Source organism: Balaenoptera physalus (genome assembly GCF_965194825.1).
Source record: "Balaenoptera physalus genome assembly, chromosome: X".
Classification (NCBI taxonomy): Eukaryota; Metazoa; Chordata; class Mammalia; order Artiodactyla; family Balaenopteridae; genus Balaenoptera; species Balaenoptera physalus.
Genome location: NC_138903.1, coordinates 39419215 through 39438326, shown reverse-complemented (window position 1 = coordinate 39438326; position 19112 = coordinate 39419215). Strand labels below are relative to the sequence as shown.

General features: G+C 43.7%; 1 protein-coding gene and 1 pseudogene across 2 annotated transcripts in view; both read right to left on the bottom strand.

Annotated features, from left to right (window-relative positions):
- The window catches only part of MAOA (monoamine oxidase A), a 72146-nt gene extending 63785 nt beyond the window's left edge, over nt 1–8361 (bottom strand). Inside the window, exon 1 of the mRNA XM_082446460.1 lies at nt 7057–8361. Within this exon, the coding sequence (XP_082302586.1) occupies nt 7057–8305 (1249 nt within the window). The 5' untranslated portion in view covers nt 8306–8361. The remainder of the gene's footprint in view (nt 1–7056) is intronic.
- Nucleotides 8362–16528: 8167 nt separating this feature from the next.
- Nucleotides 16529–17264, bottom strand: LOC309652588 (large ribosomal subunit protein eL14 pseudogene; annotated as a pseudogene). Its single transcript has one exon. The product of its transcript is annotated as a large ribosomal subunit protein eL14 pseudogene (transcript).
- Between the last annotated feature and the right edge of the window lie 1848 nt (nt 17265–19112).

Sequence of the window (19112 nt, the reverse complement as noted above, 5' to 3'; positions counted from 1 at the left end):
TTCAAATAATTGCTATACATTGTCCTAAAAACACCAGGAATGGACTTTTCAAAAAGGAAATAAATCCTTCATATAAAAGTCATCCATCCTAATAGGGTGCCTAATATTTTTAAATTTAAATGTTCATGAAGCAGGGGCATTTCCTGGTGGTCCAGTGGTTAGGACTCTGTGCTTCCACTGCAGGGTCACAGGTTCTATCCCTGGTCGGGGAACTAAGGTTCTGCAAGCCGGGCGGCCAAAAAAAAAAAAAAAAATGTTCATGAAGCAGTAACATGCGATGTAATATAGTCTAAAATATGAATTACTGTGAAACAACAGCCACTAGTTTTTAGAGCATCAAGCCTCAAAGTAAAACAATAATAAAAGTTTACTGCAGTTCTATGAATGAGCCTATAAAGCAAGCCTAAGTGAGGCGGGGTATATTCCAAGGTCAAGTTCTGCCACTAAGAATTTTGTGGCATTTGGTAATTCATTTGACCCTCCTGAGCCTCCGTTTTGGTTCCTTTGAGCTATTATAAGCTGCAATTCTGTGACCCTTGAACATGGTGAATATGTAATTAACTCAACTTTCAAAGCTTATCACCTGGTTTTTATGTTCTTATTGACAGTCTTACCTAATAAATCAACTGAATATTGCTGTAAAGTGGGATTTCTTTCCTTTGGCCTGGCAACAACTAGAAAAGGGCTTTTAAACTAAGGCTCAGAGGAGCCATGGAAAAGGTGTGAATGAGCACCTGTAAGGCAGACCCAGATCCTGATTTAAGTTAGTGTATGATGTCAGTATGATGGATGACGAAAACCATTTCCAGAATACAACATGGAAGGAAAAAGTGTTGGGGAGAGGGTCCAAAAGAGAAAGCTGAAGAGATAGACCTTTAGGAAGCCAACTATACTGAAAAAGATACTGGACGATATATCATACATAACTTAATCCCACCTCTAATTTTACAGATGACAGAACTGTGGTTCAAAGATTTGAAGCTGCCTTAATTCATAAGACTAGATGACAACATAATAAAGAACAGATTATCCAAAGGAAAACACAAATTGCTGGTAAACTGTAAAACATTTTTCAAATAAAAGGAGAAAGCAGTCCTAACAATCAACTTGTCTCAAACACTTACAACATTTAAAAATGTAACTGACTTCTTTTGATTTATTTTGTGCAGTTCTAATCACTCAAATTTAAGATGAAAAGTAACTGTCATTATGAAATCTATCTCATACATGCAAATGTAGTCTTCAAACCAGTGCTCATTGGATGTCTACACTCTTGCAAACCCCTGTATGTGACATGAAACTACAGTATCACCTCAGTCTTTTTGGGTATACCTGCATCCAAATACTGGCAAGATTTATCATATATAAAATATGTGTATGTCACACCTGTACAAAGATCGTATGACCCAATATTTGCCAATAACAGACTTCCACATTTCCTTTTCTTAATTATTGGTCTCTATGATCCAATTATACTATAGTTATACTATACTTATATAATTATACTATACTTAGATCTATTGGGTTTTGTTTTGTTTTCCTATTTTGGCTGCACCACGTGGCCTGCGGGATCTTAGTTCCCTGACCAGGGATAGAACCCATGCCCCCTGCAGTGGAAGCACGGAGTCTTAACCACTGGACTGCCAGAGAAGTCCCTAGATCTATTGTTAAATATATTTTTCACATTAGCTGAGTATTATGTATAGATTCATATCAATTAGTATTGGCCAAATGCTAAAACTGCCCATTAAATGTCAGATAAACCCCAAAGCTCATTCAACTATGAAGACATCAAAGAATCAGAACCCAAATAAATGTAATTCTTGTATTCTTTCTTCAACATTAAAAGTTAATAAAGTAAAAGAATCCTCGCTTATTTTTGAGAAAACAAAATTAGGGCCAAGAAGTGTTCTGAAAGACAGAAAATTCATGCTTAGCTGGCAGTGAACCTCAGAGTACCTAAATAACCAAGGCACTGAAACTAAGTGGCATATTTTTTAATGTAAGCTTTCCTTAATCACTACAAAACTGTACAGTATGTGTTGCCAAGTTCTGAGTTAAAATGCCTAAAACACTCCTAGCAGAAATGGTTCTTCAGGGTGATGTATTTCAGCAAAAAGGGAAACTGTGGTATGTTGTGGACTCACTGGCAGGATTCAGAACATTAGTCAATCTTCTTGCGAAATGGCTTTTCTGTCTCTGATGATGAGAAAGATTCCATCCCAGCTGCTCTTACACAGCACAGTGTTCTGGGCGGCTATGCTCTCAGTTCTTTTATTGGAGCTCAGCTCGTGGACACAAATATAGGGAGGTTCTATTGCTTAGTCACTATTTGGAAAAAGCTCTCTCTCCAAGACACTTGGAATTTAATTTCAAAAAAACGTGGAAAAATTCTAATCACCCAGGACTATCCAGTGTTATGATGAAAGTGTTTTCACTGTGCCCTGGCTAACTGTGGGGCAGATGTGGCACACTGGGGTAATCTCAGTAACTACCAGGATCACATCGCTAGAGGCACAGTAGGCAACTGTCTTCCTCCGGTAGAACTCTTGTCATGGGTTTAAATTAAACACTACTCATGTATGGCTTAGGGCCTCCTGACTCCGTATCTGTGCTCCTCCATACTCTCTTGTTTGGTGTGTCTTTTTTCCACCCTCTTATCTCTACCTGTTAAAATCATACTTATCTCTCAAGGTCCTGGCATTTTCTTCAGATTCATAATATTAATATTTCTCTCATTCTATGCATGTCAATTATTTTCTCACTTGATTACTTCTTGCAAGAGGATGGGGCACCTTGTGGGCAAGGACACTTCTTACTCCTCATTATATACCTCTTGCCCCGTGATCTAGCTACTGACTGGCATACGGTAGAGGTTTCCAAAATGCTTGAACGAGTCCAGGCCCCAGGGCCACCCCTACTCACAATGAGCTGCTTTGAGGGGTACAGAATCCCCTTTCCCTAGATGTGTTCAAAGCTACAGCCAGATAATTACTAAGGAGATGCCGTCGAGAGGATTAAAATCTTACGTGATTGGACTAGACTGTCTTTTAAAAACTCCTTTGGCCCAAAGACTCTGAAGTATGCACTGTCTCCCGGAGGTGGGCGTTTTCCCCCCCTCTTTTCCTTTTATCCTCTCTCCCTAAAGAGAGCTAATTCAGAAATTCTCAGTTAGGAGCAGATTTTAAAATCTTATACCACTGGGTTTCTGTCACTTGTTGTATCTGTATCAGCTTATGAGTAAGAAGTAGCATGTAAAGTCAGTGACTCAACTGCCATATTTAAAATAACATCAAGAAATAGGACATAAAATAAGTTCAAATGGTCAGATATAGATTACAAGCTCCACAAGAGGAGAGAAAAATCAAGAGAACCAGAACGATCAAGGAAAAGAGCGTTAACTGGGTATTGAAGAATGGATAGGATGTAAATGTTCAGAGAGAAGCACTTCCGTGTTAGGAAAAAAACAAAAACAGGGAAGGAATGGAGGGACAAAATAAACATGGTGTAGCACTGAAGACAAGAGAGCAGTGTGACTAAAGCTATGTTAGGGATGGTGGGAAATGCTACTGGTCCAACAAGGTGGGACTAGATATGTGGAGGGGTGGGTGGAGCTTGAGAGGCTGGCAATAGACTACTGAACATCCTGAGCAGAACAAGGTGATGAAAGAAGTGTTTAAAAAAAATCAAGTCTGGGATGGACATGAAGGGAGAGCCCAAAGTGTGGCCACTGGGAAGATGGTCATAACCTGGTGAGTTGAAGGGGTTAAGGGTCTGTCTGGGGGATGGGGGAGACACAAGAGAGGAAACAGCCCAAAGGAGGAGTTAGAAGGATCTGTTGACTGGATGTAGAAGATAAAACAGAAGGATGTGTCAAAAATGATGGAAAGGATGGTGGTACCAAGAACAGAGTCAAGGAAGTGAGGAAGAGAAGCTAGGTTGGAGGGCAAGGAGGCTTTTGAACATGTTGAATATGAAGTAAGAATAAGACAGTCAAGTGTGAAATACCCAAGAGCAGATAAGCTATGGGACAGGAGTTGGGAGAAAGTAAAGGATTCAAACTAGAGATTTAAGAGCTTCCTATAGATAAAGGGAAAGGTGAGGCCCTAGAACGAAAAAGAGAGGGAGAGAGTGCATAAGAGCCCCAAAGTGATGAATAGCTGAACCTCGAGGCCATTTCAAAAGTAGAAGGTCGCAAGAATATGGGCACAATGAAAGGAACAGAAAAGGAGCAATCAGTGTGGGATAAAAATTGAGGCTCCAATAGTGTCACAGAAGGCATGAAAGAAGTTCCAAAAAGAACTTGGTGATAGATGATGGATGATAGATAAGGGCCAGAGCATGTTGAAGACACCATTATACTACTTACAAATGAGTGCAGGGTGGGGGCTTCCCTTCTCAATTACTAATAGAGTACATAAAATTACTTAATTGGTGAGTGGGAGGAAAAACGGATTTCGTGGCTGTAAGACATGCTGTTCCATGATTTTTAATGACAAAAGGGAGATACATTAAGATGCTGCTATTCTTTGTGCAGAGATAGTTATAAAAAAATGAAAGATAATTCTGTTCGTATGGACGGCTTTTGAGGAATTGAGGATTTGTACGCTTCTGGGAGCTATTTTGTTATATAATAGGAATAACACTGCAGATGCAAAGTACTGGTCATATATTATAAGCATGTGGGTAACATATTAAAATGTGCCAGTTCTGACAGAAGAAATATCCAAAAGCATTTAAAACTGGTATGGGGACTATTAAGTAATTCATGGGATACCGCTAAGCACACACAAACATGAGGTGTTTCTGAGCTCGAGAACCCTTGGGAAGTAATGCCTCTCACCTGCTTGTGAAACACCCAGTCTGTGTGCAGGGTTTATCCTAAGCCAGACTTGCATCTACTTTCATTTTAGTTGTGAACCATCTGGCAAGACACCACAGCCAGGGAGCAACGTTTCTGGTCAGTTTGGGTGTTAAAATCCAATCTGACTGATAAGAGATGATATTAAAGGAATCCCAGTGCCTTTTCCACTGTCACTGATGAAGTGGAAGTTGGGTTCTGGAATAGGAGTGTGAACTACCGTGCAAGAAATGCTCTCTTCTTCCCCCAAGGGGAAATGAACAAATTAATAATTAATAGTGACCGTGGAAAGATCCAGGTTTTGAGGAGCCTGAAGCTTATATAATTTGGGTGCCCTCTTCAAGAAAAAAAAGAAAAGAATGCAAAAAGACAAATACAAGATTCAGTATGAAACTGGTTATTTATTTAGAATGAGAACCAGAAGGGACCTGCAGTTGTAAGGCCATATAGCATAAGCATCATCAGCTACATGGTAAATCCAATTCTGCTCACGACCAACTACTTGGAGGAAAGTGTGGAAAGGGAGAAAGAGCCAGTCATCAGGCAGAGAAAAAGTAACAGACAAAATGCTCCTTAAGGAATACTGGAACACAGAACAAGAAAAAGACAAGAATAAAATCCCAGAAAGAACCCTGAATTGTGAAATATGAATGGTATAGAGATGGGAATAGAGACAGAACTCCTAATCAATTTACACAACACATTATCGTCATGTTTATTTTCCAGTGATGAACAATCACATTGCTTCTAGGAGGCTCGCATACAAGAACTAGGCTTTTAGAAACACCAGTCCACTTCATTGCAGGCAGTCAACAAGTGTTTGTTGAATGAATAAATAAGCTAATAAATGAATGAAGGGAAACAAGAGAAATACTTCTTTTTCGTACTCTCCACCAGGATCTGCTTTCCTGATGCCCCCACATACATGCATGTTTTTGTTGGCACTGGCTGGAGTTGTCAAAGCAACAGCTCATGCCAATCTCTTCTCTGGTGATTAAGACCGTTATCCGAAACAGGCCAAGTCAAAAGCTATCTTCACCCAAAAGAGTCTCCTCAAAAGGATTATACATAAAAATGGCTACTTTGGGGCACTCTACTTACTCCCTCCCACCTTATTTTTCCCTCTTTCTAAATTAGATCCTGCAGGTATATTTCAGAAATGATTAACATTCTCCCAGGTTGTGGACAGACTAGTGTGGGACTCTAGCTAGAGCTGAAACACAATTCCTAAATTTCAGACATTTTACCAATTATGACAATATAAGTGACAAATTTAATATATCAATCATGATGAGGTTTCCAGGAAGATCTGGGAAAGCCTTATGCATCACTCAGCTGGTCAGCTACAAACCCAAGCCAGGACCAGAGGAACCCAGGCTTGCCAGCTGGCTCATCACAGGGCAAGATTCAGGCAGTGGGGAAAGACACAAACAGGACATTCCCTTATCTGCCCTCAGCCCCTGCTTCACAGAGAGATTCCCTTTGGATAATAAATGCCCTACACTTTCTGCAAGTTCTAAAAAAAACGGCTGGAGTAGGTTAAAACTAAGAGCTCACCCCTCTCCCCCCGCCCCCACGTTTGTTTTTTTTTTAAAAAACCTTTTCCTAAAGGATTCTTCCTTCTTCCTCTCCAGTTACCAAATTTTCTAAGGAAAAGCGCTTTGAGAAGAGCAGGACGGGAATAACACTCAATACTACCAAAATCCGTAGACTGATGTTCTGTTTAGGGCAAAGGGCGTGAAATCAGTAAGGCAAAGCAGCTACCTCAGGAATTAGGAGTGAGGGTCTTAAATGGGAGAAAATCATTGCCACTTCCCCGGTTAGGTGATTTGACATCTGCAGAGTTACCTCCGTTTCTAGGTTTTGTAAAATAGGGACGAATAAAGTACCCACCTTACAGGACAGCTGAGGATTGAGAAAATCCACGTAAACTGCTAAATATAACTGCACGGCAAGAGCTAATTAAATGTTAGTATTTCATAGTAGTAGTAAAATTATTGTGCCTGCCTCCCCCAGTTCACACCACCAGCAAACCCGGCTCAACCCCACCCCCTCCTCGCAGGATCCGGGGCCCGGCCACCGTTGCACTCTCGCATTCACAAGGGAGACCCCCACCAAACGCCACCTTGCGGCTGCAAGTCCCTCACCCCAGGCCGGCCAGGGTCCCTCAGGCTAGCGCTACGATCCACACTGACCTGAGATGCCGCCTCCTATCACGACTACGTCGAACATGTGTCCCGCTCTATTCGCCTTCTCCTGACTCTCCATGCTCTGGTCGAGGCTCTCCCGGGTCGTGGGTAGAGGAGTGGGGCTGGCCAAGGGCGGAGCGGACTTTTCTACCGACTCTAGGGGGGAGCCCGAGGGCGGAGCCGATTCCTCCACCGATACCCGGGCGGAGCCGGGCGCTGAGGGCGGAGCGGACCCTGGTACTGGTACTCCCGGGGAACCCGGGGGCGGAGCCGATTTTTCCACCGATGTTCGGGGGTAACCTAGCTCTGAGAGCTGGGTGGACTCTTGTGTCGACACTCGGGAGGAGTCCGAAAGCGGGATAGATCCTCGTACCGACCTCTCGGGGGTGCTGAGAACCGAGGTCGGGGCAGACCCTTGTACCGATTCTCTGGAAGAGTCCAAGAGCGGGGCAGATCTTGGTGCAGAGAGCCGCGGGGAGTCGGGCATGGAGACCTGGCTGGACTCTTGTACTGACAGTTGGGGGGAGCTACTGGGTGTAGGAGGTCCTTGTACCGAACCCCAGGGGAAGCCGGATACTGAGGGCGGGGTGAACCCAAGTAGTGACACTTGGGGAGTGTTACTGGATTGTGGAGGTGCCCGTATTTTGAGGAAGCTGGGCATCGAGGGCGAGATGGATTCTTGTACCGACCCTCGGAGGGAGTTCTTGGTTGTAGAAGTTCCTGGTATTGATACCCGGGTGGAGTCGGGTACTGAGGGTGGGGCGGACTGACGTCGGGACAATCGGGGGGATACTGAGGGCGGGACAGATCCTTGTATAGATGCCCGGGGGTTGCTGGTGTCCGAGTTAGAGGCTGGGACGGCTCCGTCCGAGGTGGTCGAGCGGGTTGCAGGCATAGGGATCCGGTCGGTCTGGAGGCGGGCGCCAAAGCCCCAGAGGCCAACCTTGGTGTCTGTGTCAGTTCTTGGGCCAGGAGCGTGGCTGAGTTGGGAGGGCGCGCTGTGTCTCCGGGAGCACCCCGCGTCCGCTGCGGACGCGTTCGACAGGGGGTTGGAAAACTGACGGGAGACGGTCTGCCACTCTGAATGGATGCTCCACATGGGCGTAGAGGACGAGGCCGCGCACAAGGCGGAGGCCGGGTTCGAGATCGGCGCAGCGGGGTCCTCGACTCTGGGAGCGCGCTGTGCCTCGCGCCCGCTCCCGCCGCCGCCACCGCCGCCGCAGCTGAAGGAGGCCGCTGAGTTGTGTGCGCTCATTGTTCTGGAGCGCGCGCGGGGGGCGGGCCTGGGGGGCGATGTTCTGCCCTCCTCCGCCCCTCCCTCACGGGCGCGCGTCTCTCCCGCCCAAGCTGGCCCGGATCCTCACCCTCGGAGACCCGCCCCGAAAGCCGGGCCCACTGCGGGGTGGGAAGACGAGGCGCTGAAGCGGCCTGGCTCCGCTTTCCCCGCCTGTACGCGGCGCGCGCACGCGGGGAACCCTCCCGCCAGGTGTGGCCTGGCGACGCCACCGAAATAGGGGGTGTGGCCTGGCGAGAGTGTGGGCGTGGCCACATGGGGGTTTCAACCTGGTGCTTTTATTCTTACGCTTTAACTAAAAGGGGAGGACTGAGCGGGGGTAGGTGGGTGAGCTTAGGGAAGCGGGTACTGAAGGAAGCGGACCTAGAAGAAGTGGTCGCAGGGCCTCCCCCCCCAACCTGGTTTGGCTCTTTTGTGACGTCACAAGGAGCCTGTGAGGTCTGCGCAGTCTCACTCCCTCCCTCGGGAGGGGGTTGGGGTGGGAACTGCCCCCAGGGGGAGACTTTGCAGTTATTGGTTCTCTATGGGGTTTTTCAAGCTGAAGTTCTTAACCAAAATCGAAGCAAGTAGGCGAGAAAATTAAGAACTCAGCTATCACAGATTAAGTGGGACCCGCAGTTTGAAAGCGAAGGTCAATGGATGACCTAGGTGCAGAACCAAATAAACACGTGTTTCCCCATCCTACTGAAAAGAGGACTATTTAGTGCGTATATTTTATTGTGCAGTCAGCCTCTTGTCTTGCTAGTTTTATCCCTTCCTTAAATTTCCACCTTATCCTCCTAGGGCTGAATTTGTCATCACTAGAGCCCTCAAAAAGATGTAATTTTGACATGAATTCAGAGTAAGTGTTGAGAACTCTAGGAAGTTAACTAGTATCCATTCCCACTTAGAAACATTTCTCTTGCTCATCTGCCCACCTCCCCCCTCCATTTGTATCAAATAGTATCTTGTTGAAGAAACTGTAAAGAAATACAGATTTAGTTTTTTCTTTATCCAATTTTAATAGCTTTTACTTTCTAGCAAAGGAGTTGAGACTTATGACTAAATTGTCTTAGACTTTGAAGCAAAGAAAGAGGAAATAAAGAATTCAGCCCTTTCTAATGTGATTCTGTCCAACTTTTTCATTAGTCCCATTGCTTTATTTTCATTCAAATATTTGATTTCATACTACGTGCTAGGCACAGGGCAAGGTACTTGGGATAAACATGTGACACAAGACAGCTGGAGACCTTCAGTGACATACAGCCTACTAGAGGAGCTGTAGAGGAAATAAACCACTTGCTTGGTGTGTCAATTCAAACTCTGATAAATATTATTTTGGAAAGGTCCATAGTGATAAAGTGTTCGGGCGTCTAGACCATTCTGGAAGTTAACTTTGGGAGGGGGGTATGTAAAAATGTCCTAGAAAGAGAGAACAATGTGGATGGAGGCCCTGTGGTAGAAAGAAACATAGTTCATTGGAGCAGCTGAAAGGCAACCCATGGAGCTATGGCAAGGGGACAAGCGTGGGAGGCAAAGCTGCTGAGATCAGCTGGGCCAAAGAGAGATCCTCAGTCTGTATTCTAAAGCAGTAGGAGTTCAGCTAGAGATAAAAATGTGGGAATCTTATTAAATAAATAATGGATGGAATAGATGGGCAGAAATGTGAGTATTTTCTCTCTTCATTTTACTTGTTTGTATTGTATATTTTATCTTTTGTAATAAAAACAGTACAAGTTACTTTAAGATAGATATATAAATAATTGTGACATATCCTACAAGTATTATTTCCTCCCTTTGAGACCTTGGGCAAATTACTTAACTTCTCTGTGCCTATCTCCTCAACCGTAGAATCTCTTAAGTTGTTGTATCAGTCAAGGTTCCAGCAGAAAATGGCACACCTCATTTGAAGAGAATAGCACAAAGGAAGTATTTTAAAAGATGTGGGAAGGGAATTCCCTTGCAGTCCAGTGGTTAGGACTCCAAGATTTCACTGCCGAGGGCCCGGGTTCAATCCCTGGTTGGGGAACTAAGATCCCACAAGTGGAACAGTGTGGCCAAAAAATAAATAAATAAAAATAAAAAGATGTGGGAAGATGGAGAGAAACCACAAGGAATCGTGCAGTACCCGCAGGCTGGTGACAGCAAGAAGGGGAGAGAGCAGTAATCAGAACCTGGTGGCAGAGGTGTTTAGAAAGGGCTACCTGACACTAGCTGTGGCCTTTAGTTCAGAAAGGCAGTCAGTCCACAGGAAACCCAGAGAGAGGGAACCAGGACATATAACACCCAACCTCCCTCTCCTCCCTCCCTCCAACAATCTCCTGCTAGTCCTCTCCATTGACCCAAGCCAATCAGAAGCTAGAAGGCAAGGAAGCCTGTTGATGCAGTCCAGACAGGTCAGCCTTCAGGGAACATAACAGGTTAGAGAAAAGTGGGTACACCTGGAAGGGCCAAGAGAATCTCTGTAGTGAGGTTTCAATGAGCAAATGAATATAAAATACTTGGATAGTTACTCAATACTTACCCACATTTTAATTTCTAAAAACTACACTATATTCATGTCACGGACTGTTATTTACTTAACCATTATCCTCTTACATTAAGCATTTAGTACTTTCCATTTTTTATATAATACATAACATGGGGTTGAACATTTTTGTGCATAAAATATTGTACATATTTCTTAGAATTTCCTTGAGATAGAATCCTAAAAGTACAATTACGGGTAAGAGAGTGGTGGCATCTTTAAAGCTCTTTGATTGAAATTACCAAATTTCTTGCCCAAGAGATTGTCCAGATTTATACCTCATCAGCAATGTCGAAGAATGGCTGTCTTCTTACCACCTCAACTCCAACATTAAGCGAGTTAACTTTTTAACCTCTAACTTGAAAGCTGAAAGTCAACATGGTATTGCTATTCTAATCAGTGTTTCTTTGGTTATTAATAAAACACTTTCTTCACATATTTAATAGCCATTTCAATTTCTTCTGTAGTAGATGATCAATTCCTGTCTTTCTGTAGTTGATTTCTGTAAGTGCTTTATATAATAACGTATTAACCACTTGCTTGGTATTTTCACTGCAGCTAGCTTTTACAACTTATATTTTAGTATTGTTTATGGCATTTTACATATGCAAAAATTTTAAATGTATGTGAGTCTATCTATTCTTTAGTGACTTCTTCCGTTGCTTTTAAACAAATTTTATTTATTTATTTTTATTTATTTATTTATTTTTGGCTACACCACTGGCTTGCAGGATCTCAGTTCCCCAACCCGGAATTGAACCCCGGCCATGACAGGGAAAGTGCCGAATGCTAACCACTAGACCACCAGGGAACTCCCTTCCGTTGCTTTTAAACTTAGAGAGCTGAAGGGATAAAATCTATGTTTTCTTTGGTTTGATATTTTAAAACTGAATTATTTAATCCTAATCTATTGGTGTGTATTATGTTATGTGCTGTAAGGTGAGGTTCTAAATAACACCCCTTCCCCCCCCCCAAACACACAAATAGTTAATCAATCATAACAAAACTATCTGTTGAAGAATCCTTGCATTCTCCACTGATTTGTTTTACCTCATATAACACATATACTGAGATCTGGTTTTGAACTCTTTCTTTTGTTATATTGACCTGCTTATTTTGCCACATTGCCATCAATGCCACATTGATTTACTTATTGTTGCTTTATAGTAGGTTTTACCAGAAAGAAGGATTAATCCCTTCCCAATGCTCTTCCTTACAAATTATTTACTATATTCTTATATATTCTTTCTATTAATATATTCTTATATATTTAAATGAATTTTAGAATCGTTTCATCAATTAAAAACTCTTTTGGTGGGACTTCCCTGGTGGTACAGGGGTTTGTTTTTTTTTAATTTTATTTATTTATTTATTTATTTGTGGCTGTGTTGGGTCTTCGTTTCTGTTCGAGGGCTTTCTCTAGTTGCGGCAAGTGGGGGCCACTCTTCATCGCGGTGTGCAGGCCTCTCACTATCGTGGCCTCTCTTGTTGCAGAGCACAGGCTCCAGACGCGCAGGCTCAGCAATTGTGGCTCACGGGCCTAGTTGCTCCGTGGCATGTGGGATGTGGGATCTTCTCAGACCAGGGCTCGAACCCATGTCTCCTGCATTGGCAGGCAGATTCTCATGCACTGCGCCACCAGGGAAGCCCTTATCAGGCAATTTCTGATTGACTAGTTTAAGATTCCATTTCTAGGAGAGCTGAAATTGTAATTAAGTCTCAGTATGATGACGTGGGGCTTAGCATAAGTGATCCCATTTGGGACTTGTTGTATTGTTTTTAACAAAATGAAAGATCACTGTGATTATCTTTGTGGAAGAGACAGTTAGTTATCCCCCAATATCCGTTTTCCATTTCTTCCTTAGAAATAGAATCCACAGTTTTTGTTGCCCAGAATAAAGACTATAATTTCCCAGCCTCCCTTGTAGCTAAGCATGACTAAGTTCTGGCAAATAGATATAATTGGAAATATCATGTGAAACTCCCAGGACGTTTTCTTAAAGGGAGGGATTGTTCCCTCATCTTTCCTTCCTGTTACCTGGAATATAGACATGAAGGCTGGAATTCACATTGTTATCTGGGACCATGAGATAAAAGGAGGCTGGCAGAGTAGTAAGATGTAAAGAGTATGTACATTTCTAGACTTTTTTAAAATATAAATTTACTTTATTTTTGGCTGCATTGGGTCTTCGTTGCTGCACGTGAGCTTTCTCTAGTTGCGGCGAGTGGGGGCTACTCTTCATTGCAGTGCACGGGCTTCTCATGGCAGTGGCTTCTCTTGTTGCAGAGCATGGGCTCTAGGCGTGTGGGCTTCAGTAGATGTGGCACACGGGCTCAGTAGTTGTGGCTTGTGGGCTCTAGAGCACAGGCTCAGTAGTTGTGGTGCAAGGGCTTAGTTGCTCCACAGCATGTAGGATCTTCCTGGACCAGGGCTTGAACCTGTGTCCCCTGCATTGGCAGGAGGATTCTTAACCACTGCGCCACCAGGGAAGTCCCTTCCAGACTTCTTTACATGAGAGATACACTTCTTTTTGTTTAAGCCATTATTATTTAGAGTTTTCAGTCACAAGCAGCTGAGTTTAATCCTTCTGATATAGTTCTTTAAATGAATGCGGAACAGTAAATATGTGTCTACTGTTGCCCCGCTCAAAAAGGATACTCCCAACTGTTTCTGTTTAGGTCCACCTTACCAGGAGCAAAGATTCTCCTTTCTTGCCTCCCATCCCCACCTTTTGATCAAGGATGGGGTGGAAAAGGAAACTTATAAACGTCCAATATTGTTGAAAGTTGTTTGTCTGGAGGTTATCAGTTGGAAGGCGAGGGGGAGGGGGATCCCTTTTACTTAGCACTCTGGTTATTGTGGCAGAAAATTCATTCCTCCCATTCTTCAGTCCTTCTTCCATTTGAGCCTCTACTTTGCCATCTCTTTCCACTTTGCCTAAACTCTGTCTCATCTAATCTCTGGGAGAAGAAAAGCTGGCACACACATTTCTGAGACTCTTCATTGACACAAAAGTTAGAAGTTTCTCTGAATATTGTTTTAAAAATATTTTATTTATTTATTTATTTTTGGCTGCATCGGGTCTTAGTTGCATCACTCGGGATCTTCTTTCGGCAGGCGGGCTCTTCGTTGGGGCATGCGGGCTCCAGAACGCATGGGCTCTGTAGTTTGTGGCACATGGGCTTAGTTGCCCCAAGGTATGTGGGATCTTAGTTCCCCAACCAGGGATCAAACCCATGTCCCCTGCATTGGAAGGCGGATTCTTAACCACTGGACAACCAGGGAAGTTCCGAATAGTTTTAGTGTATCTTTTTTTTGTTTTGTTTTGTTTTTTGTTTTGTTTATTTATTTGGCTGTGTCGGGTCTTAGTTGCGGCACAAGGGATCTTGGTTGAGGCATCTTTCATTGCAGCACACGAACTTCTCTCTAGTTGTGGCACGTGGATTTTTCTCTCTCTAGTTGTGGTGCGCGGGCTCCAGAGCATATGGGCTCTGTAGTTTGTGGCACACGGTCTCTCTTGTTGAGGCACGTGGGCTTAGTCGCCCCGCGGCATGTGGGATTTTAGTTCCCCTACCAGGAATCGAACCCGTGTCCCCTGCATTGGTAGGCGGATTCTGTACCACTGGACCACCAGGGAAGTCCCTTAATGTATCTTTATTTCATCTACAGTGTAGACTGGAGGAGTGAAATTGGCCCTGAGTGTATCAGTGAGAGCAGAGGGGGCAGGGAAAATCATAGAACACAATCAGAATAATACTTTGAGATATAGCCCCACTGTGGGAAGGAACCACACTGATTATCATGGTAATAACCAGAGACGGTATCACTGAGATAGGACATATGTGGACCGAATGAAATTCTCAGAAGAGTGTACCACATACAAGAAGAAATAGAAACGTTTGTGGTTGAGTTTCTTAATAAGTGACAGGTGACTTAAGTTCAGAGTGGGGCATTGAATGTAGAGCCATGAGATAGGAACTAACTATGTCATCTCAGCTGGTCAAGGGCTGAAGTTAAGTTTCTATACTCAGACCACAAGAGCTGCTGGCCCCTTTAAAGAGGTTCTTGTGTGCAGTGACAGAGGATCAGGGAAAGGTAAGTCTTTCCAAGCACATCAACATCAGTTCTTTCCCAGACTTCTGGTCAGCAATGATATTGAATCAAGCCCTTTGGATAATTTTTTTAATGCCGTCTCTGGCTGTCTGCATCAATAGCCCCTAGAGGGGCCGTGTCTGACATTTATAAACGTGTTTACTCTTCCCTTCACCTAAATAGACGAAGAGTCAGAGAACCCTCTGAATCACGTGGCTCTAGGCAATTTGAAGTCCACGCTCTTTAAATCATTCCTTTAACTTTCAATATTTCAAGACAGAATTTGAACAAGATGATTAAAACAACAACAACAACAACAAACAAACAGGCAGTGCTCTTCTTTGAGCGGATGAACAATTAAGCTCAAATCAGCCTCACTTAAGAGATGCAGCTCCAGGCATTTCCACTGACTGGGACCAGGAAGGCAATGTAAAATGGTAAGGTAAACAAACAATTATCTCTACAATTTGATCAATATGGAAGTGGAACGACAGGCAAACAAGACGTTCCTTAGAAGCATCATCTTAAGAGGGACTTGAATTATAAACCATATAACTGCTTTCAATTTCCTCAACTTGTTCTTTTGTATAAATACTGTTCAAAAAAGCTGAGGCCGTGTGCTGGTTAGTCTCCATTTCTCCCTTCTCCACTGTGATTTTCCACCCTTCTCTGTCCTGCTCTGATTCCCATGGAATACATGGCCTGGGCACCCTTGCATTTTAGCTTCTGGTTGGGTTGGGCCATAGGAGTGGGAGTTGCCAAGAGAGTGAAGGGCAGGAGAGAAAGTTCAAGGTGTTTATTCCATCAACATCAACATCTCTGCCCACCCCGCCCCCCCCCCCCCCCCGCAAGTTGTGTGAGGTCATGGCCATGGTTGCCTCCCTCTAACTTCTTCTGTCCTGCCATCTTTTTTTTTTAATGTATTTGTTTTCCTAGTTTATTTTTATAAGAAAATTTACTAAACTCAAGCATCAAAAGCAGCTGGGATTTTACTTATTTATTATTTTTTTAAAGGTACACTTTATTTTATTTATTTATTTTTTTTACTTTTTATTTATTTATTTTTAATTTTTATTTATTTATATTTATTTTTGGCTGTGTTGGGTCTTCGTTTCTGTGCAAGGGCTTTCTCCAGTTGCGGCAAGCGGGGGCCACTCTTCATCGCGGTGTGCGGGCCTCTCACTGTCGTGGCCTCTCTTGTTGCGGAGCACAAGCTCCAGACGCACAGGCTCAGTAATTGTGGCTCACGGGCCTAGTTGCTCCGCAGCATGTGGGATCTTCCCAGCCAGGGCTCGAACCCGTGTCCCCTGCATTGGCAGGCAGATTCTCAACCGCTGCGCCACCAGGGAAGCCCGGATTTTACTTATTTATGGGAAATATATTTGTACAAGGGAAAAAAATTAACCCAGTCGTCTAATTATTATGATTTCCCATGAGAACATTACTTATGACTTTGTGTGATGACTTTGAGTCTGGGCAGAGTGGGACTAAGGAACTGATTCTCCAATGACAACATTAACAACCCTACCATCAATCTGCCTCATAATCCTGGCCCCAGTAACAGACTTTAATCCATACATTAAACAGATTTGCCAGCATGTCAAAAAGAACCTCTATTCTGTTTATAACAGTGTCTTACGCTCTCATGCTTTCTTGCCAGATGCCTTTAGAGCAGGTGCTTTCTGGGCTGGAGCTTTCTGACCCTTCTGAGCCTTTGGAGGAGGTGCTGCCTTCTGGCCTGCAGCTTTCTGGGCAGGAACCTTCTGGGCTGGAGCCTTCTTACCCGTAGCGGTCATCTTTTTTGCTGGAACCTTCGCAGCAGCTGCCGTAGCTGCCCCCTTAGCAGCAAGTGCTTTCTTGGGAGAAGCCTTCAGGAGAGCTGCCTTTTGAAGTTTCTTAACTTGAAGCTTGATTAGTCTGTTCCTCGTTTTCCTTGCCTTCATGACTTTATAACGATCAAAATCTGTCATCTTGGCTTTCTTTTCTCTGGCTTCAATCTTCTTGGCCCACCTTGTGGCTGCGCACTTTGCATTGATATCTGCCTTCTCCCGGGCTTCTCGGACATACTTCTGGCGGGCACCGTGTGGGAACTTGAGGATGAAGTCAGTGAGCTGCATGCATTTGAAAGGCATAGCCTGTCTCCTTACTTGAGTGCAAGGTCCATCCACCAAAGCCCTGTTCTGATCAATAACATCTACAATCGCAACCAGCCTCCCGGCATGAGGCCCAAAGGAGACGTAGGCCACCCAGCCAACCTCCACGAAGCGCCTGAACACCATATTGGCGGCGTTCGGCGAAAAGCTGTCCTGCCATCTTTCACAGCTTCAGCTCTCAGCTGGGATCCCTTAACACTGTTTCTTCCCCATGCCCATTCAGGCCAAGTAATGGCTCTCCATCATTGCTAGTCCCTGCGTGCTTTAGCATTCCTTGTTGGTTCCCTTAATCCAGCTCATACTTTTGTAAATGCTCCCTTCTTAAAAAGTCTATTCAAAAATCCCATCTGAATTTGTCATGTGTTTCTGATCAGGATCCTGATAAATGGTCAACTGCATCAGTGACTCTCTGATAAGCGAGACTTTGGAGCTATGTTTACTTCTGTGTTCTGTTTGTGAACGAGTGCCTTAAAATATTTCAAAAATGAGGTTGTAATCCCAGTGTATATGCATGGTGAGTATACCATTCTAAATTTGCTGAGCTGGAAAGGAATGTTTAAAAAGAGAAGGTGTGACCTGATATCTGTTATCAGTCACCACGATCCTATGTGTGGAGGTGAAAGTTCTTTAGAACAGTTTGGATTGGTAAGTATGAGCATGAGTCAGCCTCATTATTTTCAATTGCTTCATGTTCCAAATTAAAAAAAAAACTGGAGTTAACAGCTCTTGCTACAAGTACAGAGCACCTGTGTCCACGGAAATCCTTTCAGTTTACATCTGTGATACATTAAGATAAATTTTTTTTAAAAATTTAATTTTAATTTTAAATTTTTAAAAAATTAGAAAAATTTCCTGAGGTAACTAAAATCTGAAATGGTGATTATTATAATAATTTATTTAGTTAATTTATTTATTTTTGGCTGCGTTGGGTCTTTGTTGCTGTGCGCGGGCTTTCTCTAGTTTCAGCGAGCGGGGGCTACTCTGTTGCTGTGCGCGGGCTTCTCATTGCGGTGGCTTCTCTTGTTGCGGAGCACGGGCTCTAGAGCGCAGGCTCAGTAGTTGTGCTGCGCAGGCTCAGTAGTTGTGCTGCACGGGCTTAGTTGCTCCGTGGCATGTGGGATCCTCCCAGACCAGGGATTGAACCCGTGTCCCCTGCATTGGCAGGTGGATTCTTAACCACTACGCCACCAGGGAAGCCCCTCAGTCATTATTTTTTGAATGATCAGAACAGATGTTTGGCTTCTGCTGAGTCTAGGAGGGAGTAAATTCCATGGATAATGCTCCCAGGAACACTGTCCCTGGGGACAGAGAAATCCATTCTCTATTACTTTTCCTGTTCCCATCAAAGGGTAACAGAATATGCCACACCAAAATGTCACTTTGGCATAAAGATTATTTTGATCTGGAGGCAAATGGGAATCAACAGAAGCAAAATGAAGCCTTCCAGAGCTTTCCCTATCTAAATAAAAGCAGACACTTCTGAGAAATGAGGACTGCCATAAATCCCCTCTCCCAGGAGAGTTTTATGGCCATGAAGAAGATGGAAAGTCAGCACCAAAATGGAACCCCCACAAATAACCCTTACCTTCCATTAGTTTCTGCCCTGTATTTACCTTCCAACAGCTTGCTAACCTGGGAAGCCTAAAACCCTGTTTCTTTGTCTTGTCAAATCTCTGCAAATTTATTGTTCTGTTCTTAAGGGACTATATAAGCCCAAGTTTTAACCACTCCTCGAGTTTCTCATTGCTGAGTGCTCCCATGTGCATGCATGATGCACATGTTAATAAATTCTGCTTGGTTTTTCTTATTCATCTGTCTTAGTCTATTTTATAGGGCCTCATCTGGAGAACCCAAGATGGGTAGAGGAAAAAGAGTCTTTTCTTTCCCTACACCATTTTGGAAACCTCACTTGCCTGCAATCGAGGAGCAAAGGACAAAACTAACACGTTTGATAGGTCAAAGTCATGGTTTGCTTATAAATACCTGATGCTCCAGCAGAAACAGCAAGCAGCCCTT